At 38.3% G+C, this 18377-nt stretch overlaps 2 protein-coding genes across 3 annotated transcripts in view; both read left to right on the top strand.

Annotated features, from left to right (window-relative positions):
• Positions 1–506: 506 nt before the first annotated feature.
• On the top strand, positions 507–2768 carry LOC116732165 (doublesex- and mab-3-related transcription factor A1). 2 transcript variants are annotated; one of them, XM_032582156.1, is made up of 3 exons: positions 507–1286; positions 1821–2158; positions 2261–2768. In XM_032582156.1, the coding sequence occupies exons 1-3, from the start codon at positions 671–673 to the stop codon at positions 2612–2614; spliced, it is 1308 nt and encodes a 435-aa protein (XP_032438047.1). In that variant the 5' UTR covers positions 507–670; the 3' UTR covers positions 2615–2768. The 2 variants fall into 2 exon arrangements, with proteins under 2 accessions (XP_032438047.1, XP_032438046.1); XM_032582155.1 differs by having other exon boundaries at positions 510–1286; positions 1821–2768.
• A 1281-nt stretch (positions 2769–4049) lies between these two features.
• The window catches only part of LOC116733291 (glucosidase 2 subunit beta-like), a 145518-nt gene continuing 131190 nt past the window's right edge, over positions 4050–18377 (top strand). The window contains exons 1-6 of the mRNA XM_032584088.1: positions 4050–4247; positions 4532–4648; positions 7239–7334; positions 9944–10001; positions 10880–10997; positions 18073–18202. Of these exons, the coding sequence (XP_032439979.1) occupies positions 4166–4247; positions 4532–4648; positions 7239–7334; positions 9944–10001; positions 10880–10997; positions 18073–18202 (601 nt within the window). The 5' untranslated portion in view covers positions 4050–4165. The remainder of the gene's footprint in view (positions 4248–4531; positions 4649–7238; positions 7335–9943; positions 10002–10879; positions 10998–18072; positions 18203–18377) is intronic.

Raw genomic sequence — 18377 nt, forward strand, 5'->3', positions numbered from 1 at the left:
TACATCTAAAAAAAAAAAGCCCAAGTTAAAATTACAGCAAATTGAAAGACTACAAACGTTTACAGAAATTGTTCTGGCAGTTTTTCTTTTAGTTTTCCTTAGCGACGACTGTGCTAAGGAAAACTAAAGCCAGTCCTGCGTGTGTAATTGGATCTGGATCCTGCTCTGAATGCAGAGAAGTGGAAGAAAAGTGACAAGGTGTGATTAGGTATCCCCTGAATCGCACTGACTGTTTGTTGGCAGATGGCTCTTTTGTCAAACTAATTTGTTCAACAGAATAACCAGGTCGATAATTACATGCTGCTTTTGAGGCTGTTGGAGCTATTGTTGTGTTAAAAAAATCCAAATAGTGAAAACTAAGGAAACAGAATGAATGTAACCTCAGGCAACATGTTTTTCCCCCGCCCCTTTCATTTATTTTACACTTGGTTTGTAACATACTGGCATATAGAATGTAGCCATCATAAGCAAAACTCCAATGCAAATCAGTCTTTTTCCAGCTTAGGACATTTTTGAATATTTAAAAAAAAACTTACATCTTTTCATGGCAGGTCTACATGAATGGTTCAGTTGCATCAGATTAGACCCTCACTAATCACGGACGCAAATACACATGATAGGGATTTAGGAGTCTTGAGCGGAAAGGGGTGTGACGAGGGTGTTGGGTTTCATGTCAAACCACCTGGTGAAGGGACTTTTAAGGAGCGCTGTCTCAGAGTGCCAGCGCACAATAGAGTATTCAGTTCCACAGAAAGGCCTTCTACCAACTGCTCATCCGTTTTGGAGAAGTTCAAGTCTTTCATTTTGGATGGAGAGCAGGATCAGACAGCTCTCTATGGCCGGACACCCCACCGGGTCGCTTGGAGGACTCCCGATGGCCCCTTCTCTCCTGCGTCATCCACCTCTTTTTCTCCGTGCCTGCAACCCTGCGCTGGAGAGGGGCTACCCGAGGACCCCGAAGTGCGCCCGGTGTAGGAACCACGGCGTAGTCTCGGCGCTGAAGGGCCACAAGCGCTTCTGCCGCTGGAGAGACTGCGTGTGCGCAAAGTGCACCCTGATCGCGGAGCGGCAGCGGGTGATGGCGGCGCAGGTGGCACTCAGGAGGCAGCAGGCTCAGGAGGAGAACGAAGCGCGGGAGATTCGACTTATGTACCCTGGCCCAGGCATCGGAGGGCAGGCGGGGATCAGTCAGGGGCCGGCGGTAGGGCGCGGAGTGCCAGCGGCGAGCAGCAACACGCCACCAGCTCCATGTTTTGACGTTTTTGGCGCTCAGAACCATAAAGAGGGTGGGTTTTACGCGGATATTCTGAATTATTAAGTATAACCTGAAGTAATTATTATTAGTTATAACTTCGTACTACACAGATTGTATATTTTTTGGTTACTACCATAGGAATAGTTTACCAAGCAAAGGGTAAACGTTGCGTAAAGTATATATTATTGATTAAGAATTTTGCGCACAAGGACAGAATGGCACAGCGGTGCCGGTTCAAGGATGTTCGAGGCCTTACGCAAAATTTTATTTGAGAGCACTATCACAATTATTATTTTGGGTGCAGAGGTGAGTGAGTCAGAGAGGAACTCTAAAACTTTTTTTTTTCGTTCACCGTTAAAGTAGCTATGCAATTAGTGTGCATGAGATCTGCTCAGGAGGCATTAAATAAGAATTGAAATGTTTCTGTTATAACTTTAAAATAAACTGGTCTTATTTAGTTTTGTATAAATTTAGCGCATTTGTCAAAGTGTCCTAAATTCAAGGCCCCAGTAGCAGTAGCTTACACTCCACTTATTAAACTCCTCTTTTCTCCTCTGTGTTTCAGATGACAAAGTGAGCAAATACAGCATTTGCAGTGGATTTCTGGGTCAGCCACTTTTTACGTCCCTGAATGCACGGGTGCCCTCTCCAAGTGACAGAAAGGATCTGTCTCCCAGCAAGGACAACAACTCTTCACTCGCCAGTGATAGTGGAAGTCCATCACCGCCATCTGATCAGCTCTCAGATAACACTCAGAGTCCACAGAGGTCACTTTCGTCCTCTGATCCAGAGTCCGGCAGTGAGTCAGAGAAACCCAAAGACTTCCCGAATCTGGACCGTGACCCTGCTGACATCATGGCTAAGATCTTCCCCCATAAGAAGCGAGACGCCCTGGAGTCCATGGTGAGAACATGTAAAGGGGACATTGTGAAATCCATCGAGCTGGTCCTGAACTCTAAGGAGAAAAAAACTGACACTGGCAGTTTGTCTCCATCTTGTCTGCAGAGCTCAGTGTTCAAGCCTGCAGCCGGACTGCCGGGAGCTCTTGGTTCTTCAGGGACCAAGTCCGCCTTCTCCCCTCTCCACGTCCACCCGGCTCCCGGTGGGGACAGCCTCTATGGGCTTAGTCCTCACCTTGGTGTGAGCCCCCTGCGTCTGGCCTACTCCTCTGCCAGCGGTGGTCTGGGTGGGTTCATGTCCCCGTATGTGACATCAGGACTGATGCCACTGTTGACCCTGCGTCCACCATTGGACTCACATTCTTTCCCAGGAATGATCAGAGACTTTTCTTACATCCAGAGTAAGGATTCCCTGTGCAGTACAACAGGTCTCTACACACGACTGAACAATGATAAATAATAGCCCTAAAATAATATCACACGATAGATGATTTTTGTCCAGTTTCTGTTTTCCTGCTGAACAATGTAAGTGAAATCGTACAACTGAGTTTGCTTGCAATTGTGTAAAGTTTGTATGAAATTGTTTCATTGTAATAAAGGGATTTTGTTTTATATGTTTCTGAATCTATCCATCTATCCAGATGACTAACAAAAGCTTGTATTTCTTTCAACAATGTTCATATCCTTTAAACTTTCACTGATCTTTTCACATCACACACAGTATTACGTTATTGCTAAGCACAAGGAACATTTTATAAGTTACATTTTACATAAATAAAACCCGGAAATGTATGGCATGCATTTGCATTCTGCTCCAGTATAACCAGATTTCACAGCAATTACAGCTGCAAGCATTTTGGTGGATGCTGAGTTGCTTTGTCAATATAGTAAAAGCTTTGTCAAATTCGATGAAGACCATCTATGATCATACACCGAAAGTCTTCCCACGTATTCTCAGTTGGATATACTGTAGGATGGGGTGTTCAATGGCACATAAAAATATATGAATATCTACCCTCCCACTGTAGCTCTCGCTTAATACTTAAGGTTATTTCCCCTCTGGAATAATGTTCTGTGAGATTTCAAAAGCTTAGCATATTGTTTTCTGACATAAAACTGATCTAAGCATCTCCACAACGTCCTCCCTAATCTGTTGACTGTATTAGTTAGTCTTCATGATGCTTGTTCACTATGTTCTCTAACAAACCTCTGATCACAAAACATCTGGATTAGTAAATGGTGCTGAAATGAAATGCACAAATTTCCTGACGTAAAACCCACACTTTAATTTGTAGAAATATAAGAAAGCAATATAGTGTTGTCCTTCCACTTTACAATTATGCACGATTATGATGTATAGTCCTAATATATAAAGGTATCAATAACATACTTTCAAGTTGTGAGTTCAATGTGACAAAATGTAAAAAAGTTCAAGAGGTGAAAAAGTTTGTCAGGTAGCGTGAAAAGATTAAATATTCCACTACTTCCGTGAAAAAACATTTGAACCTTTTTGCCTAAATAATCTCGTTTTCTAAAAGCAATAACTTACATTTGTATTTGTGATTACTTAATAAGGGTTGAAAACAACCAGCATGCATAGTGAAACGCTCAGCTGACATTTTATAAAGGTGTTCAATGAAACGTATGTGTTAAAAAAAATATTTAAAAAAATATAAAAAATATGATAAAATTCCAAATTACAATTTAAATTATTATTACCTACTTTGCAGTCTGCTACTAGCATACGGAGTCTAACATTTTTTCAAACGTTAAATACAAGCAAATGTTTCTCCAGTGTCTCCTGCGTGGGACGCTTCTAACTCGTGATTGGTCCAACCCTCAGCCTCGAACCAATAGAAAGCTTGGGAAGTGTCACGTTGTGGAATGTTTCAGGAAGCTGGAACATGAACGGTCTAAACACTGGTCTTGCATCCTGAGTTTGAAATATCCTTGAGCGGGACTTTAATGAGACGTGGCTGACAGAGGGCAGTGCTCATTTTTGTCCTCTGAGATGCGTTTCCACATTATCATCGCAGCTTTTCTCTGGGCTGCGTTTGTGGAGTCGCGGAAAATCCGAGGAATATCATCGTCCTGTGAGTTCAGCTCACCGTTTTAGCTAAAGCCAAGTCGCTCACGTCGTATTTATGCTATCAATAAGTCTTCATTCATAGTCACAACTAGTTCATATATAGCTGACTTCACCGCAGGCTGTATAGATCTGTAAAACATTTAGATGTATAGGTTGCAGTTGGAGGAACAAACATGTAGATTTCAGAGAATCACAACCATTTACTTACATCAATTCATAAAATGACTCTTATTTTGTCTTTGTGTTTTTCTGTGTAGCTCATGGCCATGTTTTCTCTTGATTTAACAGATAAAAGGTTCTACAGGGAGAGGAAGTCATTTCTGTGCATAGACGGGTCCAAAATGATTCCTTTCGAGCAGGTGAACGACGACTACTGCGACTGCGCAGATGGATCTGATGAACCAGGTAAACATGGATTAATAACAGATGAATCATCATTCAGATTTCAGGACTGTGTAATCACTAGCTGCAGGCACAGACGTTTGACTTTGAGCAATATTATGTTTTTATTCTACTGTTTAGAAATAAAGTGTTCAGCTCTTTTGAACAGCAACATTAAAGCTGTTTTGCAATATTCTGTTTAGTTCAGATGGTTATTATCTTTAATTGGTTTGGTTGTTTATGAAGGCTAAACGAAGCACAATTAACCTTAATGAGATCATTATGAATTTGACACTTCTATTAGTTGCCCTAGGGCCAACTAATTTTTATACTAAAAGAGGTTAGTACTTAAATTACTGATTATTTTGTTTTTATTTTGTTGACAAATTAGTTGAACTATATGCATTTTAGTTCTTATTTCTAAGCTTGAATGAAATTAAACTGCGTTTCCTAAGGGTTGTTTTGTCATATTTTGATATGCAGATATTTTTTGTAATGATCACTACTATTTGTACTAAAATAATTATAGATTAATGTATGATAAAATGATCAATCAAATAATAAATTAGATGTGAACTCTAGTATTTCTTTCATTAGGAAAAACCCAGATTCCAAGCATAATTGTGTTGGTTTCCAAGGCAAACTTGCCACTCACAATATGACGCATGTACGTGTGCTGTAAAGGCATTGGCCCGGTCCGTATACTTGCACTACTACACCCTATGCTGCGCTATGAAATGTGCACTCAGCCATAGTGCTTTTTGACTGAGAATCTCAAACAATTTCTTTGGATTTTCAAAAATTTCACACACAAAACAAAAACATTGCCATATTTCCACCTATTAATTCAAAACGTCACATACTGTCACATACACTAAAGAGTTGTGGGTATATATACTAACTAGATCTTCTTGACTAAATCAACTTTCCAGTTTGGTATTCCATAGGGCTCAGTTTTAGGGCCATTGCTAATCTTGCTTTAACTGCTCCCTTTAGCTCCCATAATGTCAATTTCTCCTACTCACTTTCAAAACTGCACATTTAATTAAAATGGCTGGATTCAATTAAGGCTGGCAGTTAACTCAGTAAAATCAAAATAATAATAATAATAATAATAAGACTGAAATAATTCTTTGCTTAAAAAAAGTCCATGTTCTATCATTTAAGAAATATTGCCAGCCAGGCTCCAGTGCCTTCCTGAAATTGAAATTTTAATTTATGTTTTGTCTTGTCTGAATGATTGTATGCATTCTGTGAATGTCTTTTAAAATCTACCATTCACCAGTTGCAGGTTGCTCAGACTGCTACTACCAGGCGTCTGGTTTGAAGTGTTTCATGTTTATTTCTACACACAAACTTGTTGTCAGGTCATTGTGACTCAACAGCCTAATCTACTAACAAAACTTTTCTCTAGTCCTGGTGTCTTTTATTGAGAATGTATGATGAAGAACTAAATACCAAGAAAATGTCTAATGTTCTATGAGCTGAAATATTGTAAATGCCTCTCATTGCTGCAAAACATTCAGTTAAACTTTTGTAAATTTAAGAATAAAATAAAACTGTTTAATGCTTAATTTAAAAAGTTTCCTGTAAATGGGGTATGTGGTCTACTGAAAGGGTCATTAATAAACTGTGCCTTCGCCAGCATCAGTGTAAGTGCTATAATAACCCTCTTTCACCGCTACACACAGGGGAGCAGCACAAGTAGGAGGTTAATGATGCCAAACTGAGCTCATGTTGAGTGTGCCTATATCATCAAGCCTGGTGGAGTTTTACATCAGATACAGTCCAGGAAAAACGAGTGATAATAAAGGTGACGCTTCATCAGACCTCCGCTTAGATAAGATATAACTGTGTCCATTTTCTCATGAATAGTTTTCATATTCAAAACAAGTTTGGAACTAGTTAAGAATTTGCATCCAAACTAGGAGCATAGGTCAACGTTTTTGGGGGGTTTTTTCCCACAGAAATATGTTACACCATTTAAAACTGGTACAAACAGTTACAGACTGTTGTCTTTGTTGAATTCCAAATAAAAATATAAAACAATGATAAACATAAACTGGAGGAAAAACGAAACAGAAACCCATAAGCCCATAAAAAAACAGTTGTATGTTATGCAACTGACACACAATTATCACGTTCGATAAAAATGTTTATAGGTCCTTTAAAAATAAATTAATCTTTTGTGGCGGAAGCAATATCACACATAAATATAGAAAAACTACAACCTTCAATTTCAGCGCTATTTTTCAGTAAGAAAATATTAAGAATGTTCTGAAATAATTTAAAATTGTGTAAAAATTCCCTTTATTAAAATAAATCTCACTTTTTTTTTTTTTTATTGTACCTTATAAGATCAAGAAACATGACTTAATTTTTCCTTTACCAGACATAAACTCAGCCATCTTCCATGCCTATTCTTGTTCCTAAACATAAATCTACTGAATAAATGCACTCAAAAAAAAAGCTAGATGTTCTGCAATAAAAGCCGAATTTCATTTTGGAATTTTTAAATACTCCAATGAATTAGTTTAATTAAAACGACTAGTTTTTGAGAATTATTATGCATTGTATTCTTCCTTTGATTTCTTTTTAATCTGGCTCTATTCAGGCACCTCAGCGTGTCCTCGTGGTCGGTTCTACTGCACCAACCTGGGCTTCAGGCCGCACTACATCCCATCATCTAGAGTCAATGATGGCATCTGCGGTAAGCTTTAACTTTATGCTGAGTTGCACTGGTGAAAAATAAAAAATAAATAAATAGATTTATTTATGAATTTTTTCAAAATCAATGTTTACATACAGAATGATTTCTATTTCTTTAAGCAGTGAGGGAAACCCGATATAATGAGGTCATAGCTTTGGAAACTTCTGATAGGTTAATGGACACATTTGAGTCAATTGGAGGCACACCTGTCGATGTATTTTAAGGCTACACCTTAGACACACTTCTTTCTTTTTTCACACAGTTAAAAAGTCAAAAGAATTCAGCCAAGATATCAGGAAGAGAATTGTGGCGCTGCACAAGTTTAGTTCTTTCTTGGGAACAATTTCCTGTTTGAAGACGCTGAATTGATATGTTCAAAAAGTTGCATAGTATATGCAATCATACTGTAGACATGATGAAAATGTCCAATCATCATACATAAAAGCCAAAGACCTTGTTAAGATGCTGGGAACACAGTGAAGAATATCCTGTACTGACATAGGTTGAAATGCCATTCAGTGAAGATGAAGTCATTAAATGAAACATAAAAAAAGCCAGATTGCAGTTTTGCAAATACATACAGGGACAAAGACCTTTCCTTTTGGAAACATGTCCTCTGGTCTGATGAAACTAAGATGGAATTTGTTTGGTCAGAATGTTTGGAGGAAAAAGAGGGACACCAGTAAGCCTGGGAACACTATCCCAACTGTGAAGCATGGAGGTAGCAGCATAATACTGTGGGATTGTTCAGAGCTCCAGCAAAACATTGTGAGAAGCTTATGAAAGGCCTTTTTTATTCACTTTATGTAAGCGTCTGGTTTTGACTGTAGTTGAATGTATATTTAGATGAGTATTGAAGTAAACGTTCTCCGGGGAAATAGATGTTTAAATCTAAAAAAATTGAAGTACTCTTTTAACTTCAAAATTCAGTTTGTTTTTCCTTTGTGCGTTCTGCCGACTTGGACAAGCAGCTGTATCTTGTTTACTGTTAAGCAGGAAGCAAAATGTAACCATGAAGTTCTTTAATCCTGTTAATTCCAGCTTTATTTTTTTTCTCCCTTCAAAACTGTTCTTTATTCCTGCTGAAAACCTAAAACTTTACCGCAATGGATGTTTTGGTTTTTTTTAATGCCACCTTTCTTTTCTGCTTTTGTTCTTCAGTAACTCTCTGTTCTAGTTAATCTCATGGAGCACATATATAGACGTAGAAGCAGAATTAGACCACATGCAACTATCAAAAGAACAAAATGTTCCACTTGTCTCTTATTCTCCTCCCATTTGTCTCACCATACCCACTTAAAAACCAAACACATCACCACTTTTCCTCATCCCATTTGAAATTCAGATGGGTTGTCGTATTCCCTGCTATTTTTTTAATTTTATTATTTTTTTTACGGTCTTAAAACTTTTCATTCTGCTGGCCACAGATGGGGTTCTGGATAAATGCGAAATTTCACACTGTGCCCGCATTACTGGTGAAACATCTGAGCAAAAGCCAGATCAGAGCATTTGCTTCAGTGGATATTATCAGTGGTTGATGTCAAGAGACCCTCTGTGAATTCGAGAGATATGTGATGTAGGCACAAAGACTCAATCTTCATCTTTAAAGATGAAAAGTCAGTGGCTCAGTCAGTCCCCATCTTCAAAATGAACAGACAGTTGAAAACATGGATGGATAAAGACACAATTTACACACCATCTAATTTCATGTGCATACATTTTTGCAGCTGAAGAACAGAGTTTGCCCGGACAGTGATACTACAGGTGTTTAATTACATGGAACTCTGTTCTGGTAGCATTAGGTGCTCTGAAATTTCAGACTCCTAGGATTCTGTGCCAGTCTGTCCATCCTCCTGACTCCGGTACCTTGATTTCCAATTTAAATGCAGCATTTCCTTTGGTTTTAAAAAAAAAAATACTTTGGATCACTCCTTCTCCCTTTTGTCCAGGTACTGAGTATTTATTAGCATTGACAGGCAAAGAAGAATCAAAAGGACCCTTGCTCGAACAGAAAAAAGAGAAGTGCGGTGGAGAACATTTAAAGAACTTCTAGAACAGACAAAGATGAACTGCATCACACCAGGAGATGGCTACAAATGTTGTCTTTCATTTAATACTGGTATTAGAACTTGGATGTAGAAAGTTGTTTGCAATTGAGCCATATCGGATTTTAAAATCCAGATCAATGAAAAAGTCTTTTGAGACCCTTTTGTTAATTTTCTTTGTTGTGTTTTGAAAAAGAAATCTTGCTATGGTGGTATTTATTATGAAAAGCTTGAGTACTGCTCACATAGAGGTTATTAACTAGAATAGAAGAACAAAATAGAGATGTTATAAGGAAGTAAATATTTTTCAAGCTGTAAATATCGACTTCTCATAATGTTGATGTATTCACTAAGAGAAACCTTTAAAACATCTGAAGTGTTTCTAATTGTCCTTCAGTATAATCTAGTATGGTATTCTGCTATTTTCCCTTGTGTTTGCTCTTTGATTGTGATCCCTTAATTTAGAGCAGTGACATTCTGTTCACACTGTGTGCTGCTATTCTGTTTTGTGTTTGTTTTTGTTTTTATGTGGTTTGGACGGGGTTCTCCTGCGTCTCTCGGCAGATTGCTGCGACGCTTCAGATGAATACAACAGCCACGCTCGCTGCCAGAACACTTGCTGGTAAGTTGGATCAAAACTGAGATTCAGTACCTGTTAAATTACCCAGTTTTTTTTTTTTTCTTCAAAGTAAATCAGATGGTAAATGGGATTTTGAATTAATTGGAACAGGACATCTGGAGCAATTTCTTTTTCTTTTTGTAATTACAGTGATAAAATTCTTTTAATAGGAGGATTTTATCTCAGAAACTGCATGATTGGCTTACAACCACACCTGAGCAGCAATAGTAACCTAATCATTGTGCCACCAGGGGGCATTGTATCTCTATGATAAGAAAAAATGTGCAGTTTCAGACTTGCTCTGAAACTGCAATGGAAACGTATATCAATGGAAACGTATATCCATTGATATACGTGGAATTACTGGATTTTAAAGCCCAGTTTGACTCGAATCTTTTATTTATTTTAGATTTATTTCTGCAGTTTAACTCTCATAAATTCTAGATTTGCTTTGTCATAATCAGGAAGTGTGTGTTTAGCTGCGCTTTGTGTCATGTTTTACCATTGTGATATGCAGGAATGTAAGCTGCTGCGTAAATGCACACTAACCCACTTCTTTTGTTGACACTTCTCTATTTGTTTCATTTATTTTCTGCCAGCCTAAAAAAAAAGTACCACTTGGAAGCAGTCGATCCCATTATGTTTCCACAAGGTCTCCACTCACATTCTGTTAGCCAGACTTCTAAAATGATTTAACTCCACCACATAGCATCTTATTTATATCTGTTTTATTTTAACCCCACCCCATTTGGATTTCTACTGCACCGCAGGCCCTTTTAAAAAATTGGATTGCGCCGACTTGGCTGACCGAAGCCTGGGTGGCTGAGGTTTTCCTCAATAATGATGGTTCTATGCGCCTCCTCTCTTGGCTTTTCCTCTAGGAATCTGGGACAGAAAGAGCGGGCGTACGTGGAGGGTCAGATGAAGACCTTGGATGAGGGTTTGAGACTCAAGCAGCAGCTGATTGAGGAGGGGGTGCTGCTCTGGAGGGAAAAACAGGTAATTTGATAAAGTAATAGAAAATGGTGGTGATCTTTTACCACAACTATGTTTTTTGTGAGTTTCAGCACCTCAACTGATAAAAATATACATTTAATGTGGGCATCAAAAGCACACAGTCTCTCTAACTGGCTGAATATTATGCATTTGGCTTGGAGCGTTTGAAATCATGCTTTTTTGAAATATCATTTCTGATCAAAAACTGCCTCCAAGCTTTCTTTTGCGAGCGCGATATTGCAAACATTGATATTGCTACGGTAATTGCATCTCCCAGGTTTTCTTCTTGTTCCAGTTTGTTTTGAATGTTGTGCATAAAGATACTGCGGTTCACCAAAATTGGACCATTTTCAGATGGACTTGCTAATGTGAAACAGTGGTGAAATCCAATTGTTTTCCACTCTCAGGATTCTTCATACCCTGGCAGATTTAGATTTAAATTTTTGTTCATTCAAAATCAGAGAGGTGGGCTCCTCTTAGAAGATACTAAAAACATGTAGAAAAACTAAACAAGACCTACTGAGACACAGTCAGTAGGTTTTATTTTATTATTTAATTTAAATAAATTGCATATTTAAGCTTATTTACACCTTTCTTAAAACTGTTGAACAGCGTTTTGCTTGTTTCCAGTGATATTTTGACCATTTATTTTTAATGCTGAGCTCCATATCTGTATGTTGAAAAGACTCCCTGCCAGTGCACTAATGTTTAACTACCTTCACATATTTCCTAATGTTAGTAATACTTCTAACCAAAAGAAGCATTTTGGTAATATTAAAATAAAGCTTTAAATCTGCCACGATCAGGAGCTATTGGGTTGAGGTAACATCACCAATCCTTTTTTAAGAATGAACAAGACTTAAAGTAAGTTGACTTTAAGTACATTTAGGTGGTTAAATAGAGAAAGCACAAAAGGTGAAAGAAGCTATTAAAAGAAAGCCATGTACTCTATGAAATGTCTTTGGTTCATGCAGGTGTTGGAAAGCGAGAGAGAGCAAAACTTTTAGCAGATAACAAGAAGGCTTTCTAATGTGAAAGAGATAATATACCCTTTCACAAGATTTCTGTTCTTTAATTTTTGTTGAAGAACATTCTGTAATTGGCAATGTTGGCAATCTTTTATAAATCTGAGTTAAGATAAGTATATGCATTTTCTAAAGCATACAGATAGACTACTGTTTTTACACTGCTAATCACTCTTATGGGATCCTAAGGGTTAACTTTAAATGTTAACTTGTCATTCAAATAATTATTTCTTTGTTTTGAAATTGTAAAGCCCTGGCTTGTAGAGTTGGATCTTGGGGAGAGCATGGTGCTTTTCTAGATCCATAATGACTGCATAGATAGGAAAGCAAGAGGAAAATATTTGCATGCTCTTCTTATATCTTCCTACATGATCGTATATAAACAGAAATCTAAATTGGACCCGCCATGTCAGGTCTTTGCAAAAATGGGTGCATTTTAATATGTTAACTTACTAGAATTGCAAATAGAGAAAATGTGTCAAATTTAACGATAATGCTTAATTTAGCCAATGAGAGAGACGCAAATGAAGTTTAAAATCAACCTGAGAAAAATATCAGATCTGTTCCCCAAAGCATTGTGTTAAGTTAAAAACATAATTTAATGAGGACAAAATTTGCATTTCCCGCACTAATTTTAGCATCTTAATTTGAAACCAGTAAGTTTGTGCACATTTTCATAGTAGCAACACAATGACAAAGGGGGCAAAAAAACAGTGTCGTCTAAAATGGTAAAAAAAAACGTGCAGTCTGCTCTTAATTTGCTGCATCCTTGTGAAGATTCTGTTTGTTGTTGTTATCTTCTGCACATCGAATTAACTTTTCCCCTCACTAGTGTGCGTTGCCACATTGCAACTGCACTGTTATCACCTGGCTAGCTGGCTAACACGCTCGAGGAATAAGGGACGTCGAGGTTAATTTTGTTTCAGATGTGCTGGATCCGGAGGATTTCTCTTCGGAGTGAGCAGCTTGTGCTCTGCGGTGCTGTTTTAGTATGCATGTTCACAGCACCTGCTGCTACATACGCCTGTTGTACAGTCAGAGCCAGTTGATAACACAAACCTTACTTTTCCTTTTTTTTCTGGAGGTTATTCTTTCTTCCTTGAATACTGTTTTTTTGTGCATGTTCCGGATCATGGCATCTTCTCATTATAGACTATTCGGCGAAACGATGCACGCTCCATTGCGGTTTTCACAACTTTGTCTCTAAGAACTCATCATTCTACATCAATAAAACAGGTTATGCACAGGTGTGAAAATCAGCAACATGACAAACTTGCCTGTTCAAAATTTGATCACTAGTGATATTTTAAGAAAAAAATGATGGTTGGATGAATATATTTTTGTTATTTTTTTCCCACAAAAATGTCAAATATCAATAGCCACCTTGATGAGCAGCTGGATGTAAGGATATTGTGACAATAATCTGATATTTACTTGACCACTCAACGACATTAAGCACTGAAGTTTCATCCACAGATGGTCATGTCATGAAAGTAAATGACACAAGTTAGTGATATAGCAAAGGATTGTGGGAGGCTTATCAGTCATAACAGCAATATTACAAATTGGATATTAATATCTGATGTTCATATGTGTGCATCCCTAATATTATGACCGATCACTTGTTTCCATTTATGTCTTTCTATCAGTAGCTGGCTGGTCACACTGTGCTGCATCTTAGCATATTATTGGAAAGTTGTAGAGAAGGAAAAAGTGTGGTTAAAAAAGGTTCATGAGTTCAGGAAGGAGATTAAAAAGACGAATACAGCAGCTGTAGTTCATGCTTCAAGGAGTGATAATGTCAGAATCACTTTTCTTGAGCTAAGAGGAGATGAGGCAGAACTGTTGCCCATTGCTAAAAGTCTCTCTTGTCAACTGCAAGTAAGGTTTTGTATTTAGTCCGTATATCATGGTTCCAGAGACTGAGTCAAGAACAGCGAGACACAGAATCCAAAAGTGAGGTTCAAACTAAAGATCTGCCCGAACTACCAGTAGTACAAAGACTTTGTTTAAAGACAATTATATAGGTGTGCTTAATTGGGCAGAAGACTCAAGTGACCTAAATTTCGTAGAGGATCTTTAAAGTTCTGTTAATAAGAAGGCTAAACACACAACAACCAATCGTGCAGACATGATCAAGGCAGCTCTTAAAGAAACCTGGGCGTCTCAGCAGAGCCACAAGCTGACCATCTCCACGCCACACTGCAACGACGCAGTGATTCAAGCAAAAGAAACACAAATCAATGACTGAGTATATCTACTGTCAAGTACAAGGACATCCTTTTCAGCTGAAAAATCTGTACAAAAAATATATGTTGGTCTTGTGTAATTTTTAAGTTTTATTTGCTGTGAGCAATAATCATCAAAATTAACAGAGCTTAGCACTTGAAATATCTCTGTGTCTAATAAATCTATGTAAATTTAACATTTTTTAACTGTAGAGTAACATTGTTGTTTATTGAGATACACCAGTAATCAATGCATCATTGCCGTTTAGGATTATCAAAAGGATTTTTTTTTTTCATTTTTTTCTCCGAAGAGTTTTTGCGGCGCTAGTGGCTCGTATTTTCTCTACAGTAGGCAGACAGGAAGGAGGGTGAGGAGAGGGGGGAAGACATGCGGTAAAGGTCGTCGGGACCGGGAGTCGAACCCGCGACGTCCGCGTCGAGGACTAAGGCCTCCATACGTGGGGCGTGCTAACCCCCTGCGCCACCACAGCACGCCCCCAGGACTATCAAAAGGATTTTTATTGGTTGTCTGAGCGTAAATGTGAAATTGTCTTCTACAGTTTGAGGGTTGAATTTTCTTTTTCTATTTTTTCCTTTTTACTTTTTTACATGACTCTTGAAATTAACAGTACAAAGCGTTGGTCGGCATTCAGGCCCAGCCACTTTAGAATATGTTCTTTGGACACTGAAGGACTCGTCGTCGCTACAGCGCATTTTACAGCTCTGTGACTTTGTCAGGGCTGCGCTCAACCCTTTTGCATTAAAATGAGCTGTTTAGAAATCAGCTAGTTTCAAGGCATTTTTAAGCACTTCACAGAACAGATTTTTTTTTTTGAAGAGCGTTTCAGAAATCTCTTTCTCTAAACATTTGCTTATGATGAAACATTGACGGGGAAAAAAGACTTGCTTAACAAAGGCGATTTGATTAAATAAAGCTTTTTTCTGCCGCATTAACCAGTCACAATCTTTGATTTTTTTTTTCTTCTGTCAGCTGAATTTCTTTGTTTTGTTTTTATTTCTTCCCAACATGCATGCTTTGTGGTCTTACCCATATCCCAGCCCCCGAATGTTCCCTTTTTTCTGCCAGCTGAATGGCAGATCGGGGCTAAAGTGTCACCCAGTGCTTCCAGCATTTCCACACTTTGTGATCATCGTCTCTCCTGACATGGCAGGGTGAGTTCAAGGCCGTGGTGTTGGGAACCTTATACAATGACTCAAATATGAACTCCTGCTGCTGTGGGCTCGAGGCTTAAAGACAAATCTTCTGCTATCAAAACATTTTACGAAATTCCATCCCTTTATTCAATATTTGTACATAAGCTATAAATAAATACAAGCTGACATGTTTATTTAGCAAATTTTTGATTACATTTGTACATTCCAAGCTGAACATCTTCAAGCATGAAATATGATGGGAATAAATTGATAGCTCTGATCTGTTTTCTGAACTCCTCAAATTTTCAGAGAAAAGGGCAGATTAGTTTTATGTTTTAGCAAATGTATAGATTTTCAATAAGATTACTTATTGTGCAGAGCTTTTGGAATCTAACTTTTATTAGAAATTTAAAAAAAAAAATATTATTTCTAACATTTTAGTCGTTTTCCTCACAAGTAGAAATCTTCTTGTGCTCTGGTAATAGAGCCCATAAATCACTGCTGCAGACTGAAGGTACCCAAGCAAACGGCTTGGCCTAGAAAGGTAGTCATCCCTGGCTGAAACCCCCAGAATCCATCAGTGCATCACCAGCGTCTCTGAGGAGAGAATGGAAGGCAGAGTCGACACACAAACACACTCACGGACACACATTTGCACAAAGGAAGCTGGTCCTCTTTGATGCAAATTGCTCCGTTACAGAGTGTGATGATAGGTTTAGCTTGGGTGTTATCAGCTGTCAGTCTGACGGAGCTGATTTAATGAGTCTATGATGCAAAAACAGCCACTGTTGAATGTGTTTCTGGCAATTAAACAGACTTTGTGGTTAAGAGGTGGATGTAGAAATAAATGCAAACTAATACGAGGAGAAAAGAGGTTGTAGCATAACTTTTGCACTGGCTAACTATCTTTAACTTTTGAAAGTTGAAAATAATCACCAATTTTTAGAGTACAAACCAAAGAATTTAGGTTCATCTTATTTTTGTTAGCTTTATATCTTTTGAACGGGTGGTTATCAAAGCCCCATTCATCTCTTACTTTGACCCTCCCTCACTCACAAGCAAGATGTCAAAATGCCTGGACTCCTCGACTTGAAATAGCCACTGACCCCTGACTAAGAGGGAGCAAGACGCTTTTTAGACCCACTTCATCTGCAAGAAAACAATTTTAGACTTTGAGGTTCCCAAACCAGAGATCTTGCTCTCCAACGCTTTGAAATTTGTATGTACAGTTTGGTCAAATGTTATGTGATAGACCTATGTGAAGTAGAAAATAATTGTGAAATTGATAGAAAGCAAGTCATGATTTTCAAGATTTTGGCATGTAGTACTACTCTGTCATCTTTACACTTATATTCCTGAATAAAATCCACTAAATTATGATTCAATTCCTCATAAATAAATGGAAAGTGTTTAGCACAGCAGCTAACTTGCTAAGAAATCACCTTTTACCTACACTATCTGGGCAAAGAGAGCACTGAAACATTAGCTGTCCATGGTTACTCTGGAGTAGCAGCAGAAATCTGCAGCTCAGGTGGGAGAATCTGACCACAGCACTGTTACTCTTGCACTCTATAAATCAGGGATTTATGCAACATGGAATTTATGGAATGGTAGAAAACTAAAGCTGCAGATGGCTATGAACACACCATTCCCACCATGAAAGGTATTGTTGACACCATGCTGTTGGGATTCGTTTCTTTATCAGGGACAGGGAAGGGACTCAGAGTAGATGTGAAGTTGAATTTAAAATAAAAAATTATGTTATCAAACATGCAAGCTAATTTTTTGTTTATAAAAAGGAAAAAAAAAATCTGTCTCTACATGTGTAAACATGGTAGGCAATTAACCCAAAAGACTTTTTTTAACCAGCTTTTGATGCAGTTATGGTTCAAAGCATTGACTCAGGAGGGGCAGGTTTGAATTTTTAACTTCACAACAACTCACTACTTTGATGGTCTATTACATTAAAGCACAACTAAATACCCTGACATTTGTGGTGCTAGCAATGCAAAATGTGAATAAGCAAAAGGACCAAGGCAGTTTAAAGAGTTCAGTTGGATTCATTGCCAAACCAATGTTTTTTGACATTCAGACTTTAAGACTAAGGACAAAAGTAAACTCATATGTGCCACAAATTTACGAAGAAATAAATATCTTTGAGGTTTGATTGAACTGCTTTCTTTGAACACGGAACATGAATTGGGAAATGACCCATACATTCGCCCCTTAAAATAGGGGCGAATGTATGGATTCCATGTAGGTGCAATGTGTCTGTGTGCCTGTTGTAAACGGCTTACAAGGGATCCCATTTTGAACGACCTCATTCAGTCTAAAAAATTAGCTCTGCGGTCTGAGTATATCGGCTGTGAATCAATCTCCTGTTCTGATAAATGCACCGGAAGGAGCACAGGGCGAGTGGAAAAGTACAAGGAAAATGGCCATTATCCACATGTCTACTCCATTAAAAAAGTTTAAGGCTTACATGCAGAATACATGGCTCTGCCTGCTCCAGTTTTATGCTGTTGACCCAAAATATAGTATGACTAAAGGGCTGTTCATGTTGGTGAAGAGCCTTAGTGTTCTGGCACAAAAATGCAGAAATCACAAAGCGCTTAAATCATAACAATGAAGGTTTGGTGTAATCATGTTTGCCCTGTTGTCCCTCTGCAGGCGCAGCTCAGAGAGCTTCAGCGGGCTGCTGAAGATCTGCAGATCAAGTTAGAGGAGCACAGAAAGAGGAAACATGAAGCTGACCGACTCAAAGAACAAACATTAAAGGCTTTGAAAGCTGGGGATAAAGGTAAGGCTCCATCTATATTTAGGACCCACTTCAAGACGTTTGCTCATTTTGCAGAGTTGTTCCAGTTTACACAGTTGGGCCGTCGTTTTGGCTACAGGGCAGCTTCCATTTCGTGTCTGCTCAGCCTTACTGGAGCAACAGTAAATAGACTGAGCAGCTCGGCTCAGGTTGTTCA

This window comes from Xiphophorus hellerii, chromosome 14 (genome assembly GCF_003331165.1).
Source record: "Xiphophorus hellerii strain 12219 chromosome 14, Xiphophorus_hellerii-4.1, whole genome shotgun sequence".
NCBI classification, from domain to species: domain Eukaryota; kingdom Metazoa; phylum Chordata; class Actinopteri; order Cyprinodontiformes; family Poeciliidae; genus Xiphophorus; species Xiphophorus hellerii.

Bases quoted from the DNA above. Each gene is read 5' to 3' on its own strand.
- LOC116732165 (XM_032582155.1), top strand. From the start codon at position 671: ATGTCAAACCACCTGGTGAAGGGACTTTTAAGGAGCGCTGTCTCAGAG. The intron at 1,287-1,820 runs GTGGGTTTTACG...TCTGTGTTTCAG, and splicing joins CGCTCAGAACCATAAAGAGG to ATGACAAAGTGAGCAAATAC.